Consider the following 26,091-nt stretch of genomic DNA (forward strand, 5'->3'; position numbering starts at 1 on the left):
ATGACTTACATTCAGGTCTTTGATCCATTTCGAGTTTACTTTTGTTTATGGGATTTAACAATAATCCAGTTTCATTCTTTTGCATGTGGCTGTCCACTTTTGCCAACACCAGTTGTTGAAGAGGCTGTAATTTCCCCATTGTATGTTCATGGCTCCTTTATTGTATATTAATTGACCACATATGTTTGGGTTTATATCAGGGCTCTCTCGTCTGTTCCATTGGTCAATGGCTCTGTTCTTGTGCCAGTACCAAATTGTCTTGATTACTGTGGCTTTGTAGTAGACCTAGAAGTTGGGGAGCATAATCGCCCCAGCTTAATTCTTTCTTCTCAGGATTGCTTTCGCTATTCGGGGTCTTTTGTGGTTCCATATGAATTTTAGAACAATTTCCTCTATTTCATTGAATATTTTGCTGTTGGTATTTTGGTAGGAATTGCATTGAATCTGTAGATTGCTTTAGGCAGGATGGTCATTTTGACAATATTATTTCTTCCTACCCATGAGCATGGGATGTGTTTCCATTTACTGGTATCTTCTATAATTTCTCTCATGAGTGTCTTGTAGTTTTCAGAGTATAGGTCTTTCACTTCCTTGGTTAGTTTATTCCTAGGTATTTTATTCTTTTTGATGCAACTGTGAATGAAATTGTTTTCCTGATTTCTCTTTCTGCTAGTTCAACATTAGTGTATAGGAGTGCAACACATTTCTGTGTATTAATTTTGTATCCCGCAACTTTATTGAATTCAGATATTAGATCTAGTAGTTTTGAAATGGATTCTTTAGGGTTTTTTTATGTACAATATTATGTCAACTGCAAACAGGGACAGCTTAACTTCTTCTTTGCCAGTCTGGATGCCTTTTATCTCTCTGTGTTGTGTGAATCCCATCTCTAGGACCTCCAGTAGTATGTTGAATAGAAGTGGGGAGAGTGGGTATCCTTGTCTTGTGCCCCATCTTAAAGGAAAAGCTTTCAACTTCTCGCTGTTAAATATAATGTTGGTTGTGGGTTTGTCTTATATCGCCTTTATTATGTTGAGGTATTTGCCCTCTATACCCATTTTATTGAGATTTTTTATAATGAATGGATGTTGAATTTTGTCAAATGCTTTTTCAGCATCTATGGAGATGATCATGTGGTTTTTGTCCTTTTTGTTGATGTAGTGGATGATGTTGATGGATTTTTCGAATGTGGTACCATCCTTGCATCCCTGGAATAAATCCTACTTGATCATGATGGATGATCTTTTTGATGTATTTTTTTAATTTGGTTCACTAATATTCTGTTGAGTATTTTTGCATCTATGTTCTTCAAGGATATTGTTCTGTAATTTACTTTTTTTGTGGTATCTTTGCCTGGTTTTGGTATTAGAGTGATGCTGGCTTCATAGAATGAGATTGGAAGTATTCTCTCTTCTGCTTTTTGGAAAACTTTAAGGAGGTTGGGTATTAGGTCTTCAGTAAATGTCTGATAAAATACAGCAGTGAAGCCATCTGGTCCAGGAGTTTTGGTCTTAGGTAGTTTTTTGATTACCAGTTCAATTTTGTTGCTGGTGATTGGTCTGTTCAGATTTTCAGTTTCTTTCTGGGTCAGACTTGGAAGGTTGTATTTTTCTAGAAAGTTGTCCATTTCTTTTAGGTTATTCAGTTTGTTAGCATATATTTTTTCATAGTATTCTCTCATAATTCTTTGTATTTCTGTGGTGTCTTTAGTTGTTTTTCCTTTCTCATGTCTAATTCTGTTTATGTGGTAGACTCTTTTTTCCTTGATAAGTCTAGCTATGGGTTTATTATTTTGTTTATTTTCTCGAAGAACCAGCTCTTGCTTTCATTGATTCTTTCTATTGTTTTATTCTTCTCGATTTTATTTATTTTTGCTCTAATCTTTATTATGTCCTTCCTTCTGCTGACTTTGGGCCTCATTTGTTCTTCTTTTTCTAGTTTTGTTAATTGTGAGTTTAGACTGTTCATATGGGATTGTTCTTCTTTCATGAGGTTGGCCTATATTGCCATATACTTTCCTCTTAGCACAGCCTTCGCTGTGTTCCACAAATTTTGCAGTGTTGAATTATTGTTGTCATTTGTCTCCATATATTGCTTGATCTCTGTTTTTAGTTGGCCATTGATCCATTGGTTATTTAGGAACATGTTGTGAAGCCTCCATGTGTTTGTGGGATTTTTCATTTTCTTTGTGTAATTTATTTCTAGTTTCATACCTTTGTAATCTAAGAAGCTGGTTGGTACAATTTTAATCTTTTTGAACTTACTGAGGCTCTTTTTGTGGCCTAGTATATGATCTATTCTTGAAAATGTTCCATGTGCACTTGATAAGAATGTGTATTCTGCTGCTTTTGGATGTACAGTTCTGTAGATGTCTGTTAGGTCCATCTGTTCTAATATGTTGTCCAGTGCCTCTGTCTCCATACTTATTTTCTGTCTGGTTGATCTGTCCTTTGGAGTGAGTAGAGTGTTGAAGTCTCCCAGAATGAATACATTGCAGTCTATTTCCCCTTTAATTCAGTTAGTATTTGTTTCACATATGTAGGTGCTCCTGTGTTGGTTGCATAGATATTTATAATGGTTATATCTTCTTGTTGAATTGATCCCTTAATCATTATGTAATGTCCTTCTTTGTCTCTTGTGACTTTCTTTGTTTTGAAGTATATTTGGTCTTATACAAGTACTGCAACTCCTGCTTTTTTCTACCTTTTAGTTGCATGAAATATCTTTTGCCATCCCTTCACTTTTAGTCTGTGTATGCCTTCAGTTTTAAAGTGAGTCTCTTGTAGGCAGCATATAGATGGGTCTTGTTTTTTTATCCATTCAGTGACTCTATATCTTTTGATTGGTGCATTCAGCTATTAAACCTTAGGAACATTTCCATCTATAGCAGTCCCTCCACAATATACTATAAAGACAGTTTGTGGGTGATAAATTCTCTCAGCTTTTGTTTATCTGGAAATTATTTAATCCCTCCTTCAAATTTAAATAATAATCTTGCAGGATAAGGTATTTTTGGTTTGAGGCCCTTCTGCTGCATTGCATGAAATACATCATGCCACTTCCTTCTGGCCTGTAAGGTTTCTGCTGAGAAGGCTGATGATAGCCTGATAGGCTTCCCTTTGTATGTGATCTTATTTCTCTCTCTGCCTGCTTTTAATAATCTGTCCTTATCTTTGATCTTTTCCATTCTAGTTACTACATGTCTTGGTGTTATCTTCCTTGGCTCCCTTGTGTTGGGAGATCTCTGCACCTCCATGGCCTGAGAGACTATCTTCTTCCCCAGATTGGGGAAGTTTTCAGCAACTAGCTCCTCAAAGAACTTTCTATCCCTTTCTCTCACTCTTCTTCTGGCACCCCTATAATACAAATATTGTTCCATTTGGATTGGTCCCACAGTTCTCTCAATATTCTTTCATTCTTTGAGATCCTTTTTTCTTTCTGTGCCTCAGCTTCTTTGTATTCCTCTTCTCTAATTTCTATTTCATTTATCTTATCCTCTACTGTATCTAATATGCTTTTTATACCCTCAATTGTGCTCTTCAATGATTGTATCTCTGACTGGAACTCCTTCCTGAGTTCTTGAATATTTTTCTGTACCCCCATGAGCATGTTAATGGTTTTTATTTTGAACTCCCTTTCAGGAAGATTCATGAGGTTGATTTCATTTTAATCTTTCTCATGTGTTTTCTTAATTTTACTTTGAACCAGATTTCTTTGGCATTTAATATTTGTAAATGGCCCCCTCTTGTGCCCAGAAGCTCTACTTTCTGGAGCTGCTCAGCCCCTGAAGCAAAGTTGGGGGTCATAGGGGAGCGGTATTGGTGCCTTGGGGGAGGAAAGAGCTGTTTCCTGGTTTCTGGCTGCTATGCCTGCCTCCACTGCCTGTACCAGTGGGCCGAGCTCACAGGTATAAGCCTCTGTGCTTTGCTTTTGTAGTTTCTATAGACAGGGCTTTCCTCTGGCTGGCCTAACGCCAGGTAGGGTTTCCCGGTTTGCGAGCCAGATGGGGCTGGCCGGGAGAAAAGTGCAGTAGCCTACGTATCACGGAGGGAGTCCTTGGAGCTGTGTAGCCAGCCGGGGAGCCGCAGCACCTGGAAATCATGAAAGCTCCCAACCTGCTGGGTAGAGTGTACGTGGACAATTTTGTCTACTTGTTCTTTCTCCTGAGCAGTAAGCTCTGTGCAATCCTTGCCCCTTTAGCAGCCCTCTTCCTAGGGGCTTTCTTGTTAGGAAGTCTCTTAGACTGTCCGCCTTTTTTTTGTCCTAGAGCAGCTGGATATGGATCCCTGTTTCCACAAGTGGCTGGAATCGCAGTTTCTCCAAGTATTCTGCCTGTCTTAGCTTTCCAATCCCCTAATCATGAGAGTACCGTGAAAGTACCATGAAATGTAGGTTTGTGCTCTCAGAGGAGATCTCTGGAGTTAGGTGTTCAGCATTCCCAGGCCTCCACTCCCTCCCCTGCTCCATTTCTCTTCCTCCCGCCAGTGAGCCGGGGTGGGGGAAGGGCTGGGGTCCCGCTGGGTCACGGTTTTGGTACGTTACCCTGTTCTGTGAGGTTTATTCTTTTCTCCAGGTGTATGCTCTTTGGCGCCACCCTCTTTCCTGTTGCTCTTTCAGGATTAATCATATTAATTATATTTTCATATTTTTGCAGTTTTAGGAGGAACCCTCTGTCTCACCTTTCACACCTTCATCTTTAATCCTCTCTCCATCTGTTAACATTTTTATCTGAGTATTATTATCTATGTTTTGAGAGTATGGAATTGGCAACTCCATAACATTCTGAGTTATTCAACCTTTATTGTAAATTCCTTACAAACTTAATATTGTGTTTGCTATAACAAAGTAATACTATTTGTTTCTTCATGGTATAAAATCATTGGATGACAGATGGGTAACTGTCACAAGGAGATTCCTGTGTTGGTCCTCATGATAACATGCAGATTCTAAGAAGCATCAGAAACCTTGAATATACCAATACAGGTATATTGCTTAGTTCTGATTAATGAGAAGAACAAACACTGAAAACCATGCTTTGGGAGCAAGTTGTTTAGGATTAGGCCTGGAAACAATGGACTGGCTCTTTCTGTGTTTTTTCTTGATATGTGATCCTGTATGTTTTTATTTTTGTGGCCAGGTTTAAGAGCAGGACTAGCTGCCTCAATTGCTGGGAGTTCTATTATCAACAAAATGTTACTAGCAAATATCGATCCTTTTGGTGCAACACCATTTATTGACCCAGATCCAGATTCAATGTAAGGAAATACTTTTGTAAATATTTTGTTTAGCCTTCTCTTTTTACAGTTTTATACTAATGGTAACATTTTAACATATTACAGTAAATATGGTTCCACATGCAAAAAGGATCATTATCAACTTTCAGAAGTTGATGATAAGTATGTTGACCCATTTGCCACACTGTGCTTTTCATGATCATTTCCAGGCTGTTGTCTCTGATGACAGACCTGCAACGAGCAGTGGTTCAGCGCCACTCACTTGTCCCTAGATGCCATCTTCATCGGTGCCTCATGTCCGTATTTGTGCTCCTCCATTCACCTCCCTTCTCCGTGGCCAATTCTGCCATCTTTCCCCATTCAGCTTCTAGGTTTTCTTATTTCAGGGGAAGCTTCTGGTCCTCCCCTTCCTAAAACTCCTAATAAAATTGTCAACAGTTTACCATGTACTTCCTTTTACTTCCATGTTGAAATGTGCTTTTGTTAGAGCTCATTTCTCTAATGACAGTCCTCAATGGCAGTACTGTGTTTTAAACATCTTTGTAGTTTCCAAAACACCTGAACGAATGGGCTTGACGTAATTGTTTTCTGCTCCATAAATATTTGTCTACTAATAGGAGTACCAGTGGAAGAGAATTTCTGATGACCAAAAAAAGGGAGAATGGCACCTGACGTCAAGGCCTTCCCATCTGTATTTGTAGCAAAGGGCCTGTGATGAGATAGAAGAACCACGATTTTGTTACAGTTAATAAATAGCAAAGCATTACTGTGACTCTGTCTCCACTTTGCCTTGCTCATCATCCCTTTGTATCACAAGTACCAAAAATTACACACAAGTATTGGGTTGGTGCACATGGCAAATTATTCCTGCCAAGCTTTATTCTACAAGAAATGGAAGCTTAAATGGTTTTAAGTGCTGTTTTGTGTGCAAATTGTAATTGTTGTGATGAACATGTAATTGACTTGTATGTACTTTTCCTTATTATCATAGAGATGGATATTCTGAAAAATGTGTCATGAACAATTACTTTGGGATCGGATTAGATGCAAAAATTTCATTAGAATTTAATAATAAGAGAGAGGAGCACCCTGAAAAATGCAGGTAATTCTGGTAATAGTAATAATGTCATTACATGAAGGCAATTTTAATTTCATTTATCTCTTTTGCTTGCTCTGCCTTTAAAGAGCAATTTAATAATAGCTGCTGGAATTGTCTTCCAATATTTATTTTCAGGAGCCGAACTAAAAACTTGATGTGGTATGGAGTCCTTGGGACCCGGGAGTTATTGCAGAGATCATACAAGAATTTAGAACAGAGAGTTCTACTTGAGGTAAGTTCATCTTGAAGTAAAGACATTTCAGATTATCAGATCATCTTAAAAAATAATCATCTTGCTTAAAAAAAATTTTTAAGTAATAATTAAATACTAAGGAAAATATGGAAGTGGTTATCACCTTATCCTAAAGGAGATATAGACACTGGCTATGGGGACAGACTTTTATCATTATAATTAGCTCCTGAAATTCGGGTGCTACCATAGAGTCCTGGGAGTCCATTTAAAGGCTAGCATTTCTAAAGGATTTTCTCATTTAAATTTCCAAATTCAATTCAGTTCTCTAATGCCTGAAGTTTTTTGCAAGTACCTGAAAAATAACTGCCATAATTAATAGAATCTTTTAATTTAAATGTATTTTTTTCCAGTTATTTTTAAAAAATTAGTCCAACAAAAAGAGATTTTGAACATTTACAATTTTTAGTATTTTTTACTAATTTAAATAGGAAATTAAGGATAGCAAAAGTTATTTAATCTCCTCTGATAACAGGCTGGGACATGGCTCTGAAAACTCTACTAATTTCTGTGAATTTTATTTTCTTCACCCCTGATTTAGGCTTACTCTTTATGCTGAAAAGTATATCTTCCCTATCTTGTATTTTTATATAACCAGATATTTTAGATTAAGGCATAGCCTACATACAGGAAAGTGTACAGATCTTAAGTCTTCAGCTCAATGTATTAAACAAAATATGGACTGAAATGTGGACTAAAGAGGTGCCTGACTCATCCATAATCAACTTAATGTCTTCTTAGTAAGAGAAGTCTTTTATAGGTACCTTCCATTCTAGAGCACAACTACATGACCAACTAGTTTGATTTATCATTGCTTGTAAAATCAGGAGAGATGCTGTCCTCTCCCTTTATCTAAATGAAAGCCTCTGCCTTGCTCTCCTAAAAAAATATCAAGAGAGATGTGACTGGCTGAAGCAGTGCAAATTCAGGAAGGTTCACGCTGAGTAAGCACTCGCCTTGGCGGCCTCGTCGGCTGGTCAACTTGAGTTCTGCTCCACGTTGTTTTCTTATCCATGTCCCTAAGTCAGCCGCACTGTTGTTAAGGACAGGTAGAAAGTTGAATTTATCATTTTTATCCCCAGTGTCTTGCACGGTTCTTGGCCCTGTCTTAAGGGGGAAACAAACAAGATCATTTTGCATAATTTGATAAGCACTCTTATCAAGCTCCAGAGCCAGCCTTCTCTGAGAGTTAGGGAACTATTTAGATCAGTGTCTTGCCTGAGGGTTTCAGCCCCAGGGCAGGTTCACTATGGATTTGGTGAGACCAAGAAATGACAAGGGTATGTTCTTGGGGTAAAAAAGTTTATACCTGGCTTTATTCTCTCAGCAGTAGGTCTATAATCCACCTCCTCTCTGCCTGGGCAGAGCTCTTTATATAGTGACTCAGTCAATAATAGCTCATTGCATATGGGTGTGGAAGCATTAGTGTAGCAGTAGGCCAGTTACATCATCAAGTAGTTTAGGGTCAGGTGAGGATCCTGGCCATTGGAACTTCCATTTTCCACACAAGCATTCAAGTTAACAGATCTCTGAATCTATCTATTGGACCCCTGGTTTCTGAACCTCATGGGTAAGAACCTTTAATTTAGAGGTTTATGTTAAGTGGTAAAGAGGAAAATAAATTAGTAAAACAAAATCAATGAAGACATGTTAATATACACAAAAAGATAAGAAAAAATAGAGAATTCTTTGTCATAGTTAAAAATAAACCAAACACCTGGTACTCCTGAGGACTGTGGAGACCCATTGTCTAAAAATTCATTCCCTGATGCTGATTAGGATCACCTGGGACAAAGATGGAGCAAAGAGATGCTAAGCTAATGAAACTTATTGCTGTGCTTAGGATTTCCAATACTATGTTGAATAAAAGTGGTGAGAATATATATCCTGGTCTTGTTCCTGATCTTTGAGGAAAAGCTTTGAGCTTTTCACTATTGAGTATGATGTTAGCTTGTCATATGTATGGGCTTGTTATAATATAGGGGGCCTTTATTATTAAATCCTTAAGACTTCTCTGGATTTTTTAAAGTTCATCTTTATTTACAGAGGCAATATTTTTTCCAATTCCTTTAAGTTAGTTATTGTCTTGCCAATGGGTTTCAGCCCCGGGCAGGTTCACTATGGATTCAGTGTGACCAAAGAAATGACAGTAGAAGGTTCCTGGGGTGAAAGGGTTATATCCAACTTTATTCCCATGGTGACAGGTCAGTCGCTAGAATCCCGTGCACTCAGCAAGTCTGCATGCACCAAGCTGGTCTCTGCCTCTCTACCCATGCAGCCATCTCAATCTCCGTCCTCGGTGCTGCCCCTACTCCAGTCTGGTCTCTGCTCTCCTGTAGTCTTGCAGCCATACCAGCGTGTTTCCCAGAGCACTGAGTGGAGCTCTTTATATAGAGTCCATAACAATGTATTGCCCACATGTGTGTAGTGAGCTAGCCATCCAAGGCCAGGTGAGAATCCTGGTGACAGGAACCTTCACTTTATCCACAGTTACATAATTTAAGCAGCTTTTTCTAAAGCACACAAAGATACCTGTTCAATTTATTGGGTTCAGAAAAAGTTTATTATTCGACTAAATACTTAATGTTCATTCATTTGACAAATACACATTGAGCACCAGCTATGTGCCAGGAATGGCCATAAGTGCTGTGATACAGTTGTGGAACTTTGAATCCATTTTCATGCACAAGAAAAGAAATTGGAAAAGAAAAAAAAGCCTGTGTGTGTATATCAAATATGAAATATTATCAGTTATTTAAAATGGTTGAAAAGTGGGTTCAAACTGAATTCTCATTTGTTCTAAAGATTGAAGATCATTTTTATTGGACATTAAAATACAATATATATAAAGTTATGTTAATTATTTTTCAATGAAAATATAGCATCTACTTTAAGTATGACATTTGCAAGCTCTTCTCTTTTGACGGTTTAAATCTTCTACTCAGGAGGAATTTACTCACATGCTATGCGTAATGACTTCACCATCCATAAGATATTTTTTCCTTATTTAAGTGATAATTTAAATTTCATTAAGTGATTAACTCAAGGGCATGGAGTATAAGTTACTTCCCAACATACATGTTTTTTCCTTAGTTCTGACTACTTGAAGAATTCAGCTTTGAGGTTAGCCAGTCACCAGTTAGTTACAGAGCACCAGCAAAGTGGCAGGAGTTGTGAGAGGTAGAGGTGCAAGGTGACATGGCTAGGGCTCAGAGTCCGCCCTTGCAGAATCTGCCTTCTCTGAAAGGCTGCTTAGAATACATACAAAGATGACCAAAACACAGGTGAGTATATAAGGGACCTGAAAAAAACTCAAGATTAAGTATTGACTGATTTTGATAGAAAGAAGTAAACATTTTCAGTTTGGTTTTCTATAACAACTTCTGCTGTAGTTACTTGTGTGATGAAATTTTTTTAATTAAAAAAATAAGATAAAGGTAATGTGTAGAAATATATTTATAGGATTGCAAACATTACCAACCCACTTTCCTTCTTGGCCCTTTGTCTGATATTCTCCTGACTTCCAAGCTAGATTTTGTTTGTTTTATATAACCTCTAAACCTTTGCCTTACAGTGTGATGGGCAGTACATTCCTCTGCCCAGTCTGCAGGGAATAGCAGTGTTGAACATTCCCAGCTATGCCGGAGGCACTAACTTTTGGGGTGGCACTAAGGAGGATGACGTAAGTATTCCCTTGCCCTGTCCAGATTCTAGAGGCTACCCACGTTCTTTGACTTGAGGCCCCTTCCTTCATCTTCTAAGACAACAAAGGCAGGTTGAATCCTTGTCATGTTGCATCATTCTGATCTCTTCTTCCTCCCTCTTCCACTTTTAATGACTTTTGTGATTACATTGGGCTCACTCATCCCAGATTATCATCCTGAATAATCTCCCCATCCTAATTTTATCACATCTGCAAAGTCTGCTTTGCCATGTAAGGTATCATTTATGGGTTCCAGGAATTAGGACATGGATATTGTTGGGGTGAGGAGAGGGGTGTTAGTCTACCTACCAAAATACCTTCCTGTACTTTAAATTTCCTAAACTAATGTGTACATTATTACTATTTTTATTTTTTTAAATGTCAAGTGGGTTCATTTGGTCTTGAGGTTTAGGGCTATTTTTGTTTTCTTTTAATACTTTCCTATGTCAAAAAAAAAAAATGACCTAATACATGTAATTGTTCTAAAAGTAATGAAAGAGAGGGCACAATTATTGAAGTATAAATAACAATAAATACGAGGAGTTATTACAATCTCTGAAGAGTCACACATTGAATGATAGGCTCTTTTATTTGAGAAATGATATAATGGTTCATATTGACCCATTTCCTCAGGACTCTTAAATGAGTAGGCAGGGATTAAAGTAGAAAATAAATTGGAAAGTATTTGTAATTTTCATGATATGAATATATTCCAATCCTATTGGAGTATAAAAACTTACAGTAACAATCGGTTTTTGGTCAGCCTGTCACTACTCTTAAGTACTTGAAAGGGAAGAAATCTGTGAGATTAAATAAATAAATTTAACATTCCTTAAATACTTACTATGTAGTCAGTATTCTGAGAACTTCGCATTCATTATTTAACACCCACAATTTTTATCTAAAGTTTATCTGTGAAGAAACTGATATGATGTTCACACAAAGTTAGGAAATAGCAGAGATAAGTTTTAAAACCAGGCAGTCGATAACAAAAATGATTTAAAAAAATCACCGATGTATGCAAATTCATGTCCTGATAGTTCAGCAAAAGTTTTAATTAGGATGCTACTTTATACTGAGTAATTTTTTCAGAGCCATGATTGTTTATTATACAGTAAAAGAAAGAATAAAAGGGACAAAGTAATACAGCCTCAATTTAAATTTTATATAAAATTAATTTTGTGAAAATGCATTTAACATCAAAGCAAAGTAAGCCTACATGATTTTTATCCTGAGGTTTCTGTTTTCTTATTTTCAAATATCCTAAAAAGTTGTGTTAAGATATAAAGCACATTATACATATCACAGATCACACGTTGGAAGATTTCCCTTAGAACATACCAAGTGGACTAGATCATAATTTTCATGTTCATTAGCTTAAGCCTTAAGAAATCTATTCGATATCACCTTTTTGTTTTTTTAGATGATGTGCATCATTTTATCAAGACATCTGAGTTATATGTGAACAGACATTTACTACATTTTATACCAAGACAAATTATTTAGAAATATAATGGCTCACTGGTCCAAAGAGTGCTTTATAGAAGGGCATGAGTATTATATCCATGTGGGTGTTGAAATCTTTTTTATAAAGTTTGTTTATTTTAAGTCATCTCCAGGTATTTTTTTTTTGTCTTTGGATTGCCATTTCCTAATAATATTTATTAACTTTTCAGCTTAATATTTGTGTAAGTCTTTTAATATGTATATTGAGAATTTAAATTAGTTGATGACCTGAACTTTATCAGTGAAAGTGTAATATAATTCTCCCTTTCAGATATTCGCTGCACCATCATTCGATGACAAAATCCTGGAAGTCGTCGCAGTATTTGACAGCGTGCAAATGGCAGTTTCCAGAGTCATTAAACTGCAGCATCATCGAATAGCACAGGTTTGTCTGTCCAATGGATCCTGACTTCACTGTGTGAGCCCCTGGGGAAGCTGTTCCCAATGACTGCTGCACTGTATATTCATCTGTAAAATATTGGCTTTTTTGTCATATCAGTTGTCATTATAGCATCACTGAAAAGCGGAACATTCCAACCCACAGAATGGACTGAAAGTCAAGCTTGAATGCAGATAGAGTGTCAGCTACTCAGGATGATCTGTATTCTAAAATAACTTGTTTTATTTCAGTGTCGTACAGTGAAAATCACTATATTTGGTGATGAGGGAGTCCCAGTGCAGGTGGATGGTGAAGCATGGGTACAGCCTCCAGGGATTATCAAAATCGTGCACAAAAACAGGGCTCAGATGCTAACAAGGGACAGGGTATGTAGCAAAAAACATTCTTCTAGACTTTTACAAGACTCTTTAAAAACCATTCATTGACATGAAAAACAAAAACCAAGGAAAACTATTTGAATTATGTCCTAAAACTAGCATTTAGGTAATTGTGGTTTTAAGTATGAAAAAATATTTAACTTTTAAGAAAATTTATAGACTTCATTTATTTATTTTTTGGCTTGCAGAAAATACAGAGAATTCTAATTATATTCCGATTTGCTTTCTGACCTTGCTAACAAACACGTAAATTCTCCTATTATTAACACCTTGCATTAGTGGGGTACATTTATTACAGTTGATGAGGCAGTATTTATACATTACTGTTAGCTGAAGTCTGTAGTTTACATTACTCTTTGTGTTGTGCATTCAGTAGGTTTTGACAAATGTATAATCACTTCTACCTATTACTGTATCATACAGATTACTTTCACTGCCCTAAAAATTCCTTGTGCTCCAGCTGTCCACCCCTCCCTCCCTTACCCCAACCCACGGCAACCACCGATCTCTTTACTATCTGCAGAATTTTGCCTTTTCCAGAGTATGTATTTTTAAGGTCACACCCATAACAAATAAGACTACCAAGATCTATCCTATCTATTGTCCATATAACAGTAAAGATCAAAGCATAAATTGAAGCTCTTTTTTAACATTTGAGCCATATATTGTCAGTGTATGTTCCTTTTTATTTGTTGCAATACACTGGAAAACTTGAAAAAACATTTTTTGTAACTTACGATTTCTTTAATGAGGTATTAGGAAAATAGTAATAGTTTCAAAGTCATTCATATTGTATATAAATACACACTTATTTGTTCCTCAGAGCTCTAAACTAACAATTCATTGCAATGTTGGTTTTAAATAGGCTTTTGAAAGCACTCTAAAGTCTTGGGAAGATAAACAGAAGTGTGATTCTGGTAAACCAGTTCTTCGAACCCATCTGTACATCCAACATGCCGTTGACTTGGCAACAGAAGAGGTGTCCCAGATGCAGCTCTGTTCCCAGGCTGCGGAGGAGCTCATTACCAGGTGTGGTGGGCCTGCTGGCTTTCGGGCTCTGAGAACTCTGGTCTTGGCAGATTTTGGTAATTTCTTTTAAAACATCATCTCAGTTGTTTGGGGTATCTAAAAGAGATGCTTTGACTCTCTGTCTTACTTGCCGCCTCAGTAATTGCCACTCTCCAGCACACGCGCGCGCGCACACACACACACACACACACACACACACACCTAAAAGAGATGCTTTGACCCTCTGTCTTACTTGCCGCCTCATTGGTGCCTCAGTAATTGCCACTCTCCAGATTCTCTCCAGCGCGTGTGCGCGCACACACACCACCACCACCACCATAAAAAAATAAGTTCTGTGACTATAAGACAGATAAAAATCACCATAACCAGGAATCAGAGAGGAAGGGCCATGGGTAAGTTTATTATCTCTTCTTTACCTAAAGCTTATCTACCAAATGAGGACAATAAGAGCTACTTTCCCAGATCCACCGTGTGAAGTGCTTATTAGCACATCATGTCTGGAATATTTAGTGTCCCATGAATGGTAGCTACTGTATTCTTCCCACAACTTCCTCTGATCACTGATAAAAATGTTGAAAAAGAAAAGAAGGGAAACAAAGCTCAGAGGTACCAGGGGCTAATTTGCTCCCTTTCCACTGCCTCCTCCTCATCGCATGTGCTCCTCTCAGTTCTTATTTGCCTGTTTAAATATTTGTTAAATGCTTAGAATGTACTGGATGTTAGATATAGAATAGGAAAGATACTCATTCCCTCCTGCTGGAGACCAATGTTCAAAATTAGAATCAGGTATGAAAACTGCAAGACACTGAGTGGCTTAGAAGAAAGAAAAGGGAAAATGAATATTTAGTCAGCTAAATCCACATCACTGCATTACTGTTCATCTCATTTATTATCCACATAGATAATAGTTTTAGGGTAAATTCATCTCTTTCAGATACTACAAACAACTTCTATGACTCCAATTTACAGTGTTCTGTATTTTTGTCTTTGTTCTGCATTTTTTCCCCAGCTTTATTGGAGAATGATTGATAAATAAAGGTGTATATGTGATGATTTGATATATGTATGCATTGTAAAATGATTACCACTCTCAAGCTAATTAATATGTTATAGAAACCAGTATGGAGATTCCTCAAATTAAAAATAGAACTACAGCGTTTTCTTGAAACCAAAATATACTTCCCATATTATTATCAGGTCAACCATGCCAATGATCTTATCCAAAAAAAGAAAGTGAAGACTGGCCAGACTTCCTTTTGGTCAACCTAGTTTGGTTCCCCATATGTATTTTTAAATTTTGCAAGAGGTGAAAATCAGCTCACTCTTTTTTATTTCCAGAATTTATTCATTCAGCATTCAACACCAGGTTGGCTTCTTGTGTGTGCCAACCATCATATTCAACACCAGGGATGCCATAATCACTGCATTGTGGTCCCTCTTCCTAATTTACTGACAGAGAAGTAGGAGGGAGAGGTGTGGCCAAAGCATTGTCAAAGCCCACTACGGGGCTCAGTAGGCGCTATGGACCTGCAAAGGAGGCCAGAAGGTAGTGAGGGAGGGCTGCCTGGAGGAGGTGATCTAACCAAGTCTTAAGAGAAGCAGCATTCTGAGTATGGGAACCAACCTGGGCAGAGGCCCAGAGGAGTGTGGGTGCTTGGTACTTTCAGGGACTCTCAGGGAGTTTGGGGTGACTGAAATTTTGACACATATATGTAAGAGTATGGGAAATACGGATGGAGAGTCGAGGAGGGGCCAGATCTTTATCAGGATGTTTCTGGAAGCAATGTGGAGCATTGTCTACAGGACAGCAAAGCAAGGACAGTGTGAACGCTGTTGGAATGGTGCCGATAGAAGACGGTGGATTGAGGCAATAGAAAAGAGTGATTTAAAATAGGTAAGAGTATAAACTGGGCTTGAATCAGGAGACAGAATGACTGTAAAGTTTCTAGTGAATGGCTGGATGGATTGCAGTGACTTTGATGGAATCATAGGATTCAGGAAGAGGAGTAGATCTGAATGCTGAAAGTACAGAATTTAAATTACATTAGAAGTACTTAGGAGGAGATTCGGTAGGCAGTTGGAAATGTTGATCTGAAATTGATTTACCACTTAACCCTTTTTTAAAAAAAATTAGGATTACATTTACCCATCTCTTTCTTCTGATAAACAAGTATTCTTTATTTCTGAAGGTTATTATTAAGAATGCTGAGATGACATTTGCAGGTTCTTTTGTGGCTTAGATCTCAGTTGTATGCTCCTTAAGAATTAAACTCTTTCTGCTCTCGACTTTCAGGGTTTCTGTCTCTTCTGTTCTACCCTTTTCAGTTTGAAGATCATTCTCCTTGAAGATGTGAGAAACAAAAAGGGTTTGAATAGTTTTGCCTTCTTGCTTATCTGCAAACCTGCTATCATTTTCTAGCAGTTGGTAAAACTTTTCCTCTCTTTCTTTCTTTGGCTTTGGTGCCCTCCAAGATTCTGTCTTTCCAGGACTATTCTTGAAGGTTTATATTTCAGACAGCTATACCACAATAGGCTTTGGAGTTGGATAGGCATAGATTCAAATCCTGGTATCAGCACTTACTAGCTTTGTATACATCTAAAGCTCTCTGAGCCTCACTATCTTCTGCCAAGTGGAAAAAATTAATCACAGTTACGCTTTAAGTTGTGAATATTAAATTAGATAAATGGTAAATTAAAATTTAATTACATAAAGCAGTTAGTATATAGATGGTGAATATGGCAGTGTCATTCCTCTAATCTGTTTTATTTGTTCCTGGCTGAAGTGTCAGTAAATAAAAGACAAGTTTCTACTCCCTACATTTAGGACCCCATTTATTCCAAAGACAACTACAAAATGAAGTGTTAACATATTTTATTCTTCCAAATAATGCCTCCATATGTTTATCTCTATATATTTATCTCTGATTCTAAGCCTAACTTTGTATGTAAAGGCTTTTGATTTAGTATTCTTTGCTGCAGTGGGGTTGAATTTTGTAAATCTACCCTGTGCCATTCATAACTGAGCCGTCATTTAAGAAAATTTTTCCTTTAATGACCTTTTTTTTTTCTTTTACTTTAATTCGACTACTTCTACACTTGAGAAAAATCAGCAATACTCAAAAGTTTTCTGCTCATTTGTTTCATTTTTGCTTTCAGGATTTGTGACGCAGCCACAATCCACTGTCTTTTGGAACAAGAGCTGGCCCACGCTGTGAATGCGTGCTCCCACGCACTGAATAAAGCCAACCCTCAGTTCCCAGAGGTGAGGACTTAATGGTAAATTCTCTTTCCACAGATTTTTTTGGTATTATGAATATATTTTGATACTATAAAATGTGTCATATCCCTGAAAGAAAATTATACAGTTTCTGGCTCTCTGCCAGAAGCCTCTGATAAATTTGTAGCCAAATTTTTCTTTGTTTTCATTTTCATGCCATTTTTCCATTCCTGCTCTTAAATTCTCTTCATTTTTTTCTGTCACTTGTTCCCTGTCATTTTCCTTCTATTCCTTCTTCTTTTAACTACTACCATGCCTCCTTCCTTCTTATATCTTCTCCCCTGTGCTTGATAGAAGGCAAACGTAAAAAGCATGCATTTTATTAGAGCTCTTCATTCATTTGTGAAGTTGTGCACTGAAATTATTCTTGCTTCATTTTGTTGTACTAAGTTGGTAAATTTAGTAAATTTTTTAATGTGGAAGTTAAAATTTTGTAACTTCAGTACATTTTTTAATGTAAAAGTTAATAATAGAATCTGAATGTAACTCTTGAATGTGATTCATGGTACAAGGTTAAAGTATAGAGAGAACTGATAGCATTATTTTACTCTTAATTATTCAAAGTTATCTAAATTAATATACAAATAAGTGCTAGTCCTCAAGATTAAAGTCTAAAAAAACAACCTGGTTGGAAGTACTGAGAGTGAAAGTCAGTGAATAGACCTAATTATAATCAGGTAATGCCCCTTTTAAGACATCATATTCTTTGATGTAACTTTTTTATTGGAATATATTGCCATATAAATATTTGTATGTAGATGTGGCTCTGAGTATCTTCACTATAGTCAGTACATTTTTTTTGGTTCTGTGATACAAAAAAAATCTAAGAGGTAATCATGCTAACAAACATGAGTGTGAAATTATGCAATTATTATAGAATTTTGGTAGATTTTAAAAAATAGTTGTGATGTGATTCAAATTGGAAGAATAAACTTTAAAGTGTTTGCCAATGATTGAGTCCCTATTTAACAGAGATCTACTTGTCTTCGATGGTTTCTTTTTTCCCTAGAGTCTTACAAGAGACACTGCCACTGAAATAGCCATGAATGTGAAGGCGCTGTACAATGAAACAGAATCTTTACTAGTTGGCAGGGTTCCTCTGGTAAGCAAGGAATGATTGATAACATAAGAACGATGATAATGTGTGGGCCTCACCTTCACTAGGGAGGATGCATTCATTAGATCCTAATACAGAAGCAGCCTCTGGTGTTCGGCCTTAAAAATGAGCTTCCTTTTACCTAGCTTTTGCCTTGGAGAAAATACATGGCTAAACCTGGGAGGTGTGACTCAGACTAACAGAACTAGAGCTTTCCCCTCACACATGCCATCATGTTTTTTTGTAATCCTGCTCTCCCTAGTCAGCTTTGAGCTTTATAAAGTGTAGTAGGCATTCCACAGGTACTCATTAACTCATTATTGCAGAAAAGTAGGGAAAATCTCAGGTTTTGTTCCTGGATTTAACATCTGAAATATGATTGGCATGGTTTTCTAGATTTGCTTAGAAGACAACACTTTATAGACTCTATATCAAGAACTAACTAGTCATATCCCCAGATTAACTCAAATTGGTGCTAGGAATCAAGTTGAGGTCACGTCTTTACTGACGACAGTCCATAGACCAAGCATAAGCGCTGGAGGTCCACGGATATCCTCTTTGGCTTGGCCAGTCTTTGTCTCGTCAGCCTTAACTCCCTCACCATTTTCGAATGTTCTGTCTGTCCTAGTGGGTCTTTTCGCCACCTAGCGTTCAATTTTGGTTATTCACATAGGCTGTTGAAACTGTAGAAAGCAGAATGCATTAGATATATTTTTCTTCCTTGTAACAGTTCTAATTACCTGATAGGTGATGATCTTAAAACATTTCTCCTGACTGTAATTTTATCTCTTGCTTTGGAAAATATACACCTAAATAAAAGTGACAGTAAAAGTCATAGTATCTGGCATAGTGGGAAAATGGAAGGTGTGTCAAACAGCCTAGCTAACTAGTAAGTGACTATGGTTGGAATTTCTCCTTGATTGGGGTCCAGAAGAGTACCACCTTTGAGCATCCTTTACTCTGAGAAGAGAAGCCTAAGGGCTGCACAAAACCCATTGCTCTCACCCACCTCTAGAAGAATCTGAGATACAACTTCCTTGGGGCAAGAAGTGGCCGCCTCTGCAGTGGCCGTGAAGAAAACCTTTGGAAAGAAACATGGGTTATCTCCCTTGATAAAACCTGGGAACATCTTCTTTGCTTTTCTTGGCATTTGTGTTATTAACCAGAATCTTCTTGCTGTTTTTCCAAAATTATTTCTATAAGAAGTCTAGTGGATTATGACTTTGTTCCCAATTTTTAGATAAAGGTCATATATTTTTTGTGTTAATTTGAAATACATTTAATGGAATTTCTGGTTGACCAGAACTAGAAGCATAACTTACTCTGCATTTTAGCTCTCTGCACTAAAAGTATCCATTGAATGTTACTTACTTAATATTTATCAATTGTATTAGATTAGTATAAAAGGACCCTCCTCCATTTTTAATTCATCTGTCATTGTGAAATATGGATGTTTGGTTTAAAATGAATACCAGTACATTCTTTCAAAACCTTTAAATATATAACAGGGTGAAGAATCTCCATGTTTTTATTAACTACTAGCAGTGGTAGATACCTTGAATACTGAGTGGTGGATAGGGAGAAAAATGCCTATAATAAAGAGTAGTAACATTCTCTGTACTTTCATTTAAAATTCCGAGTAAGTACTCTACAATTTTAAAGTAATTTACAAAAGTACTGTTTAGCTGGAAAAGACCTTAGAAATAACCTACTCACATTCCACTGTTTATTAAGGAAGAAACTAAGTCTCCCAAAATCAATTACCCCTCCCTTGGTTGCATAATTATTAACAAGGTCAGAAATGGAATTCAGTCACCTCTCTCCCAGTTCTGCACATAAGTGTTAATTTCACGTTTACTCATTTATTGAATTTTAAGTACTTTTCAATAACTGCTTCAAATAGGTGGATAATAGGTGACTAGTTAAATTATCTTTAAAGTTTCCAAGCCCTCTTCCACATTACAAGTCACTTACTTTTTGCTTTTCCTATGTGTTTAAAACAGCTTTCATTAATTTTTCTGAGATTCATAGTTTTTTTCCCTTAAAGTTATTATTTTAATATAATTCTCCAGATTTTTGTGCCAAGCAAATTCTTATTATATGACATATTATGACCAATTTTTAAAATATTATTGTTCACAGAGTGACTTTTGTAAATCAGAAGGATTTTTGCCACAAATAAGTAGAACAATGAGATTGCCCACTAGTGCAAGCAGGCAGAATGGGTGGATGGATGCATGGATAACGAGAGAGAGAAGGAAAGAGAGGTGAAAGGATTTACATAGAGAAAACACCAAAAGCTGTACTTTTTGCCGTGAAATTATTGAAGTCACTCCAGCTTTTTATATCATCTTTGGGAAATAAGGATAAATCTATCCAGATTTTTTTAAAATGAACTCAATATAAAATAATTTGTTCTTTTTTTTTATATGCCTTTATCTTAAGAACAATAGCCCAGCCTAGCCTAGTAAGAGATGAGGATGTTCACTTTCAAAATAATTTATTCTGTGTGAGATTGGTCACTGAGCCTTGTTTTGTTCTTTTCAATCTGCTGGTAAGTAGCATCTGGAATCTCCACATGAAGAGCGGGTGTCCAATGCCTTACACTCTGTGGAGGTGGAGTTACAGAAATTAACAGCAATTCCCTGGCTTTATTATATCTTACACCCAAATGAGGATGAGGTATGTAAAATCCAGCCTGTCTCTTTATAAATGTAGACTTTATGATTGACTGAATTTGAACTTATTTTTTTTAAATGAGATATTCAGGGGAAAATAAATTTTGTATACTGCTTTCTCAAATGAACTGTTCTTGAACAAGCAAGAAAAGGCTTTTATGTGAACAAAGATATCTTTTGGAAGTCAGCACATTTTCAGTATACATAATATCATGATATTTTTTTTGAAGAAGTTACCACTTAAGCGATGCTTTGTGTTTATTGATGGGTTCCTTATGTTCTTATCTCTAATATCAGAGTGAGTGTCTCTTAATAGCAGAGAAAATTCTTTTCTTGCTTCCATTTGAACAGGAGCCTCCTATGGATTGCACCAAAAGAAACAGCAGAAGCACAGTATTTCGCATAGTGCCAAAATTTAAAAAAGAGAAGGTTCAGAAGCAAAAGACAAGTTCACAGCCTGGTAGGTAATTCACACTGGGAAAAGTATAACACCTGAGAAACTAAACATTTCATCAAGCTGATGAAAATGTTCTGGAACTGGGTAGTGGTGATGGTTGTACAACATTATGAATGAACTAAATGCCACTGAATTGTACACTCTAAAATGGTTAAAATGGTAACTTATTTTATGTTCATTTTACCTTTGAGCATAAATAGGTTCATTGAACATAATTAGGTAAAAAAGTCATGTATACCTGAATAAGTCCAAATATTAGTAGGCATCTCTACTTATAAAGCACACAAGAAAACAAGGTGGCTGCTTTTTGCCTTTGCTTTGTTTATGTTACAATGTCTGCTGAGATGGCTCTTGTTCAACAACAATAAGATCTTGTTCAACAGAAGTTCAATGTATTAGTGTGTACCATATTTTTCTTCTTCAAAGATCCATCTATAATTCAGATAAATGGAATGTAGAAACTTTCATTTACTCCTTTAACTTGCTAAGTTTTCCACTTTAAGTTATATATTCTGTTTCTCCTGTTTTAAGGACCAACTGCACCATCTCAGCCCCTCAGTAATGACAGTCAACTGTGACCTTTGCATACTGAAGCAAAGGTTAAACTCTCCCTTTGATGTTGTCTTTTTTGTTCCCTTTCCATCTTTTGAGGTTGAATTTAGTACTGTACTAGGGCCAAAGCACCTCAGGTTCTGTGTATAGGATGGTAGGTGCCTATCAGAATCAAGTCATTTTATAATTCTGAGTTAACTACCTCTTTTAAGAAGTGATACATGACCTTATATTTTTGACAATTACAGAACAGCTACTGAAGGGCATTTTAAAACCAAATATGGCAAGTAAGTAGACTTTTATGAAGTAATCAATGTTGAATAAAATGTATAAAAGAGTGATAACACATGCTGAAAAATAACAATGCAACTAATCATAGAAAGCAGTGTTGACAGTTTCTAAATGACATTAAATTGAGTTAATATATATTTATTGCTATAATTATAAATAATTCTAATTATCAATAATAATAGAATCAATAAAGACAACACTTGGAGTCAGCAAGACCTGAAGCAGAAGCTTGTATAAAATTGAATAAGCTGTATCAGATCTAAAATGTTAATTTGCATTTTTAGCTAATTAAACTATAACTAGTTTCATATATGGTCTTGAGGAAATCCTCAGAGCTTATATACACCTGTTAATACTGATCCTAATCATGAGAAGTACATGTTTTATACATATTGTGTAGTTTGGGTGGCTTGAAGAGGAAAGTGAGCTAAAGCTTAGGCACAGTACACAGCAGCGAATGTCTTTGGATAGCCAGATCCTTGTGTTCATTGATAGTCCATAACCTGCATGGGAGAAAATGGAAATGTCATTTGGTCGAAACTCCACCTTTAACCTTTCCCTTTGCTGGCACTGCCGCTGTCCTCTGTTTTGCATCTCTTTGGCCAACCTTTGCTTTGTAATGCACCAGGCATGTAGAAATTAAGGGGGTTTTGCTCTTAACTTTGGTAGTTCAGAAATGGGGCACAGAGGAAGTTGCTGCTTGGCTGGATCTGCTCAATTTGGGAGAGTACAGAGAAATCTTCATTCGTCATGACATCAGAGGGGCTGAACTTTTGCATCTGGAAAGGCGAGATCTTAAGGTATTTCCTTTGTGCTTTTCTTCCGCTTTTGAGATTTTTTTCTGCAAAACAGAATCCTTTCTACTGCACCTCTTCTGTTATGTGCTTGTAGCTTGGCTTATGTCATGCAAATATGCAGTCACTAACACACATTGTCCTGTGGTCTGAGATCCTTGTATGCTTTTTAAATAAGAATGTCAGCGATATTTTCCTGTCAAGATCCTTTTTCCACTATCATAGCTAAAGCTTAGCATGAATTTAATTTCTGCATCCATTTGGTATGGCTGTTCCTGTGCTAATATTTCCAAATGGGTCATGTTTCCTTCAGCTCATTGTATTGGATTGGCATGAAAGGAGATAATTGTTGCTGAAAATGACAAAAAGTAAACAAAAAATTAACAACTAAAAATTGATTCAAAATACCAATAATAAAGCCTTTCTAATATATTAACCAGATGACAGACTTATAGCAGCAGCTCCTTATAGTCTTGTAATTTTGTTGCATTTCTAAATTGACCTTTCAGAGGTTATGTGAACAACTAGACAAATAAATTCAATTTTCCTTTCCATGACTTACTGTTAAAATCGTATTATTCTCAAAAATACATTTTCTTTAGTAAATGATATAAATATTTTGTCTTGCTTTTGCTAGAAAGCAGCTCAGAATCTATTTGTCACATCACAGAGGAGGACAATCATTAATTCACTGTCTGCAGCGATTCTCTTGTTTCTTTGGATAGAGACCCAACAGGGGAATGGCCAAAGTAGCCTATTCCATCTCAGAGTTAGGAGAAGGATTTTGTTATATTCTGTTTTCTTACCATATGCTGCCATTTTAAAGTTCCAAGATTGAAACAAGTGACAAAGCTTTCAACATTTGTTGGAGTGATCCCTTGCCTGTAGCCTAAGTTCTAAAATATATAGAATTATGGTCTGGCAAATTCTTAACAAATTCATGAACTGTTTATGTTTTATCTACAAATACATCAGCACAGATTTTTGTAACACATAATGAGCTGTATATAGATTTTTATGAAGCTGTCATACCGTTTTAGCACATCAAAAAAGTGGACACCACTTATACTTAAACATTGTTTAGCCAAAATAATAAAGTAATATATCAATTACTTTAGTTGAGAGTCCCAAATCTACAGCATGGCAAAATATACAGTGTTAGAATTCATAAAGTAAAGGTGGACTTCAAAACTTGAAATGAGTGCACAAAAAATATAAATGTAGGGGATCATTCTATCCAACATATTTGTGTAGCTTCTGATATCTTTGGCAGGAAGCAATATTTATTGAATAGTTAGTGATTAATATATTATTCCAGCCTCTCTAGGTGGTATCTGCTGTTTAGCAGTTTACATTTCATTTGTCATGAATAAGCATACATTTAAGAAATAGACTGTGTGCATGTGTGTGTATATATATTATGTATGTATATGTTAGACATTTGTACATACAAACATACATACATAAATATACAAATGCCCACACAATGAGCAAAGCAGATAATTACACAGTGAAAAAACAAACTAACACATATACTAAGACAAAGTTAGAGTGCTAGGATCTGGCTGGAAAAAGGAATAAGAGTAAAAAGGAGAAGGTTAAAAATTATTTCAGTAAACTTTCTGTTTAGCTTTTCATGGGACTTTTTTGTTCAGCTTTGTTTTTACTTTTAATGAAAATTTCTTTCTTTCCCTCAAAACTTTTCTTTTAGAAATCTGTACTGACATGGTCTTTTGATTCTAAACAGGGTGTGGAGGAATGGGAAAAGGGAACCAATTTTATAGAAAGAGCCTTCTGTAGAACAAAACCAGGAAGGTAAAGAATGAGCTCCCCTTGTTCTCTGTGGGGGCAGCTGTAGGAGGGAGCAGACCCTTCAGAGTAAAGTCTCTAAATAATAGTGAAAAATTACCTACTCACTAAATAATCTTATTCATTCCCATTGCTTCAAATACTGTCTATGAATATATCAATGATTCATAAGTTTCCCTCTCCAGCCCTGACCTCATTTGTGAACTTCAGGATTATATTGCCAATTGTGCCTGACACTTGGCTATTACACAGGGATTTCAATTTTAACATGTCCCAAACCAAACTCCTGTCCCACTCCCACTCTGAATCACCCCTCTCTCCTGCTAGGTGCTCAAGCCAGAGAAACCCAGGTCATAGTCAGCACCTTCCCCTTCCTTATCCTTTTCCCCCTAACTCACTAAGCCCCTCAACAAGCCATGTTGTTTCTAATCTCCATCCATTTCTCTTTCTCCTTACCACAGTCCTCCTCCATGCTACTGTCACCTCTTGCCTGTGTAAAGAGCGTAGCTTCCTAACTGGCCCTTTTATTGATACCCTTGTTTCCTCCAGTCCATTGTCCACCTTGCAAAGGTGGTATTTTAACATCAGGTACGTCATTTTTCTGCTTTAAAGCCTTTCAGTGGTTTTCCATTTCTATTAGAATAATGACCCACATCTTTCTGAGTCCTTTGAGGTTCTGCTCTTTATTCAACGTCCCATGGAATCACTGACACCTGGCTTGGTATGTCCCATCCACCCTCCCATATTTCATTTGCTTAAAAATATGAAACTCTTTCTCGCCTTAGGAGAGTGCATTCCTGTGGTGTGCTTCTCTCACTGCTTCTCACCCAGCTAACTCCCACTCACATCTAGGCTCAGGTGTTACTTCCTTATCACCAAGACAACTGGAGAGAGAAATGTGACAGTCTAACGGTGGGAAAGGAAAATATTTCAAATGTGCTTTAGCAGACAAACAAACTGATTATATTATTTCCTCTCTTGGAACATTGTAGGAAAAGTGAAGTACACCAAAGAAAATAGCACAGACACAGTGGTTTTTGTTTGTTTGGTTGGTCGGTTGGTTTTTATTTTTCAATTTGGAAAGTTTTGTATGAGTGGCTAGGAGGATAACTGAATATCTACAAAGCATCCTTCTGCAAATTAAGCCTATTTATCCAAAGGAAGAGAAAACCGGTAATAAAGAATATGATACAAAAATTAAATATATAATAAATGTCACAGCATAACTTTATCACAATCTGACTCCTAGAAGACGTGAAAGTATGAAACTCAAACTAAAGGAAATATAGCTAAGAAGTTGGTGTAGTCTGTAGAAAACATTTATTTCCTTTATACCAAAATAGTAATTCTGAGTAAGGTCTGCCTCTACCAAAGACGTTTTTGTTCTTGAGGATATAATGGGCATATGCCCTAAAAATATTGAATACCAAATATATTTCTTATTCAGGTACCTATGTTATCACAAAGCATAAAGAATATTTAAAAGTCCACTCAAATCAAAGAATCTAAATGCAACTGTAAATGCAGTTATATTTCAAA

The 26,091-nt window shown here is 36.5% G+C and overlaps 1 protein-coding gene across 4 annotated transcripts in view; it reads left to right on the forward strand.

Annotated features, from left to right (window-relative positions):
• Positions 1–26,091, forward strand: part of DGKH (diacylglycerol kinase eta) — a 199,297-nt gene that overhangs the window by 159,636 nt on the left and 13,570 nt on the right. For 2 of the 4 annotated variants that reach the window (XM_073212570.1, XM_073212574.1), the window contains 13 exons: positions 5,138–5,255; positions 6,226–6,336; positions 6,469–6,565; positions 10,158–10,265; positions 12,064–12,177; positions 12,423–12,557; positions 13,435–13,598; positions 16,755–16,860; positions 17,885–17,977; positions 20,534–20,653; positions 21,001–21,109; positions 21,907–21,945; positions 22,619–22,749. In XM_073212570.1, the coding sequence (XP_073068671.1) occupies positions 5,138–5,255; positions 6,226–6,336; positions 6,469–6,565; positions 10,158–10,265; positions 12,064–12,177; positions 12,423–12,557; positions 13,435–13,598; positions 16,755–16,860; positions 17,885–17,977; positions 20,534–20,653; positions 21,001–21,109; positions 21,907–21,945; positions 22,619–22,749 (1,445 nt within the window). The remainder of the gene's footprint in view (positions 1–5,137; positions 5,256–6,225; positions 6,337–6,468; positions 6,566–10,157; positions 10,266–12,063; positions 12,178–12,422; positions 12,558–13,434; positions 13,599–16,754; positions 16,861–17,884; positions 17,978–20,533; positions 20,654–21,000; positions 21,110–21,906; positions 21,946–22,618; positions 22,750–26,091) is intronic. The other 2 variants (XM_073212571.1, XM_073212573.1) reach the window with 2 other exon arrangements.

Source organism: Manis javanica, chromosome 9, assembly GCF_040802235.1.
Source record: "Manis javanica isolate MJ-LG chromosome 9, MJ_LKY, whole genome shotgun sequence".
Taxonomy (NCBI): domain Eukaryota; kingdom Metazoa; phylum Chordata; class Mammalia; order Pholidota; family Manidae; genus Manis; species Manis javanica.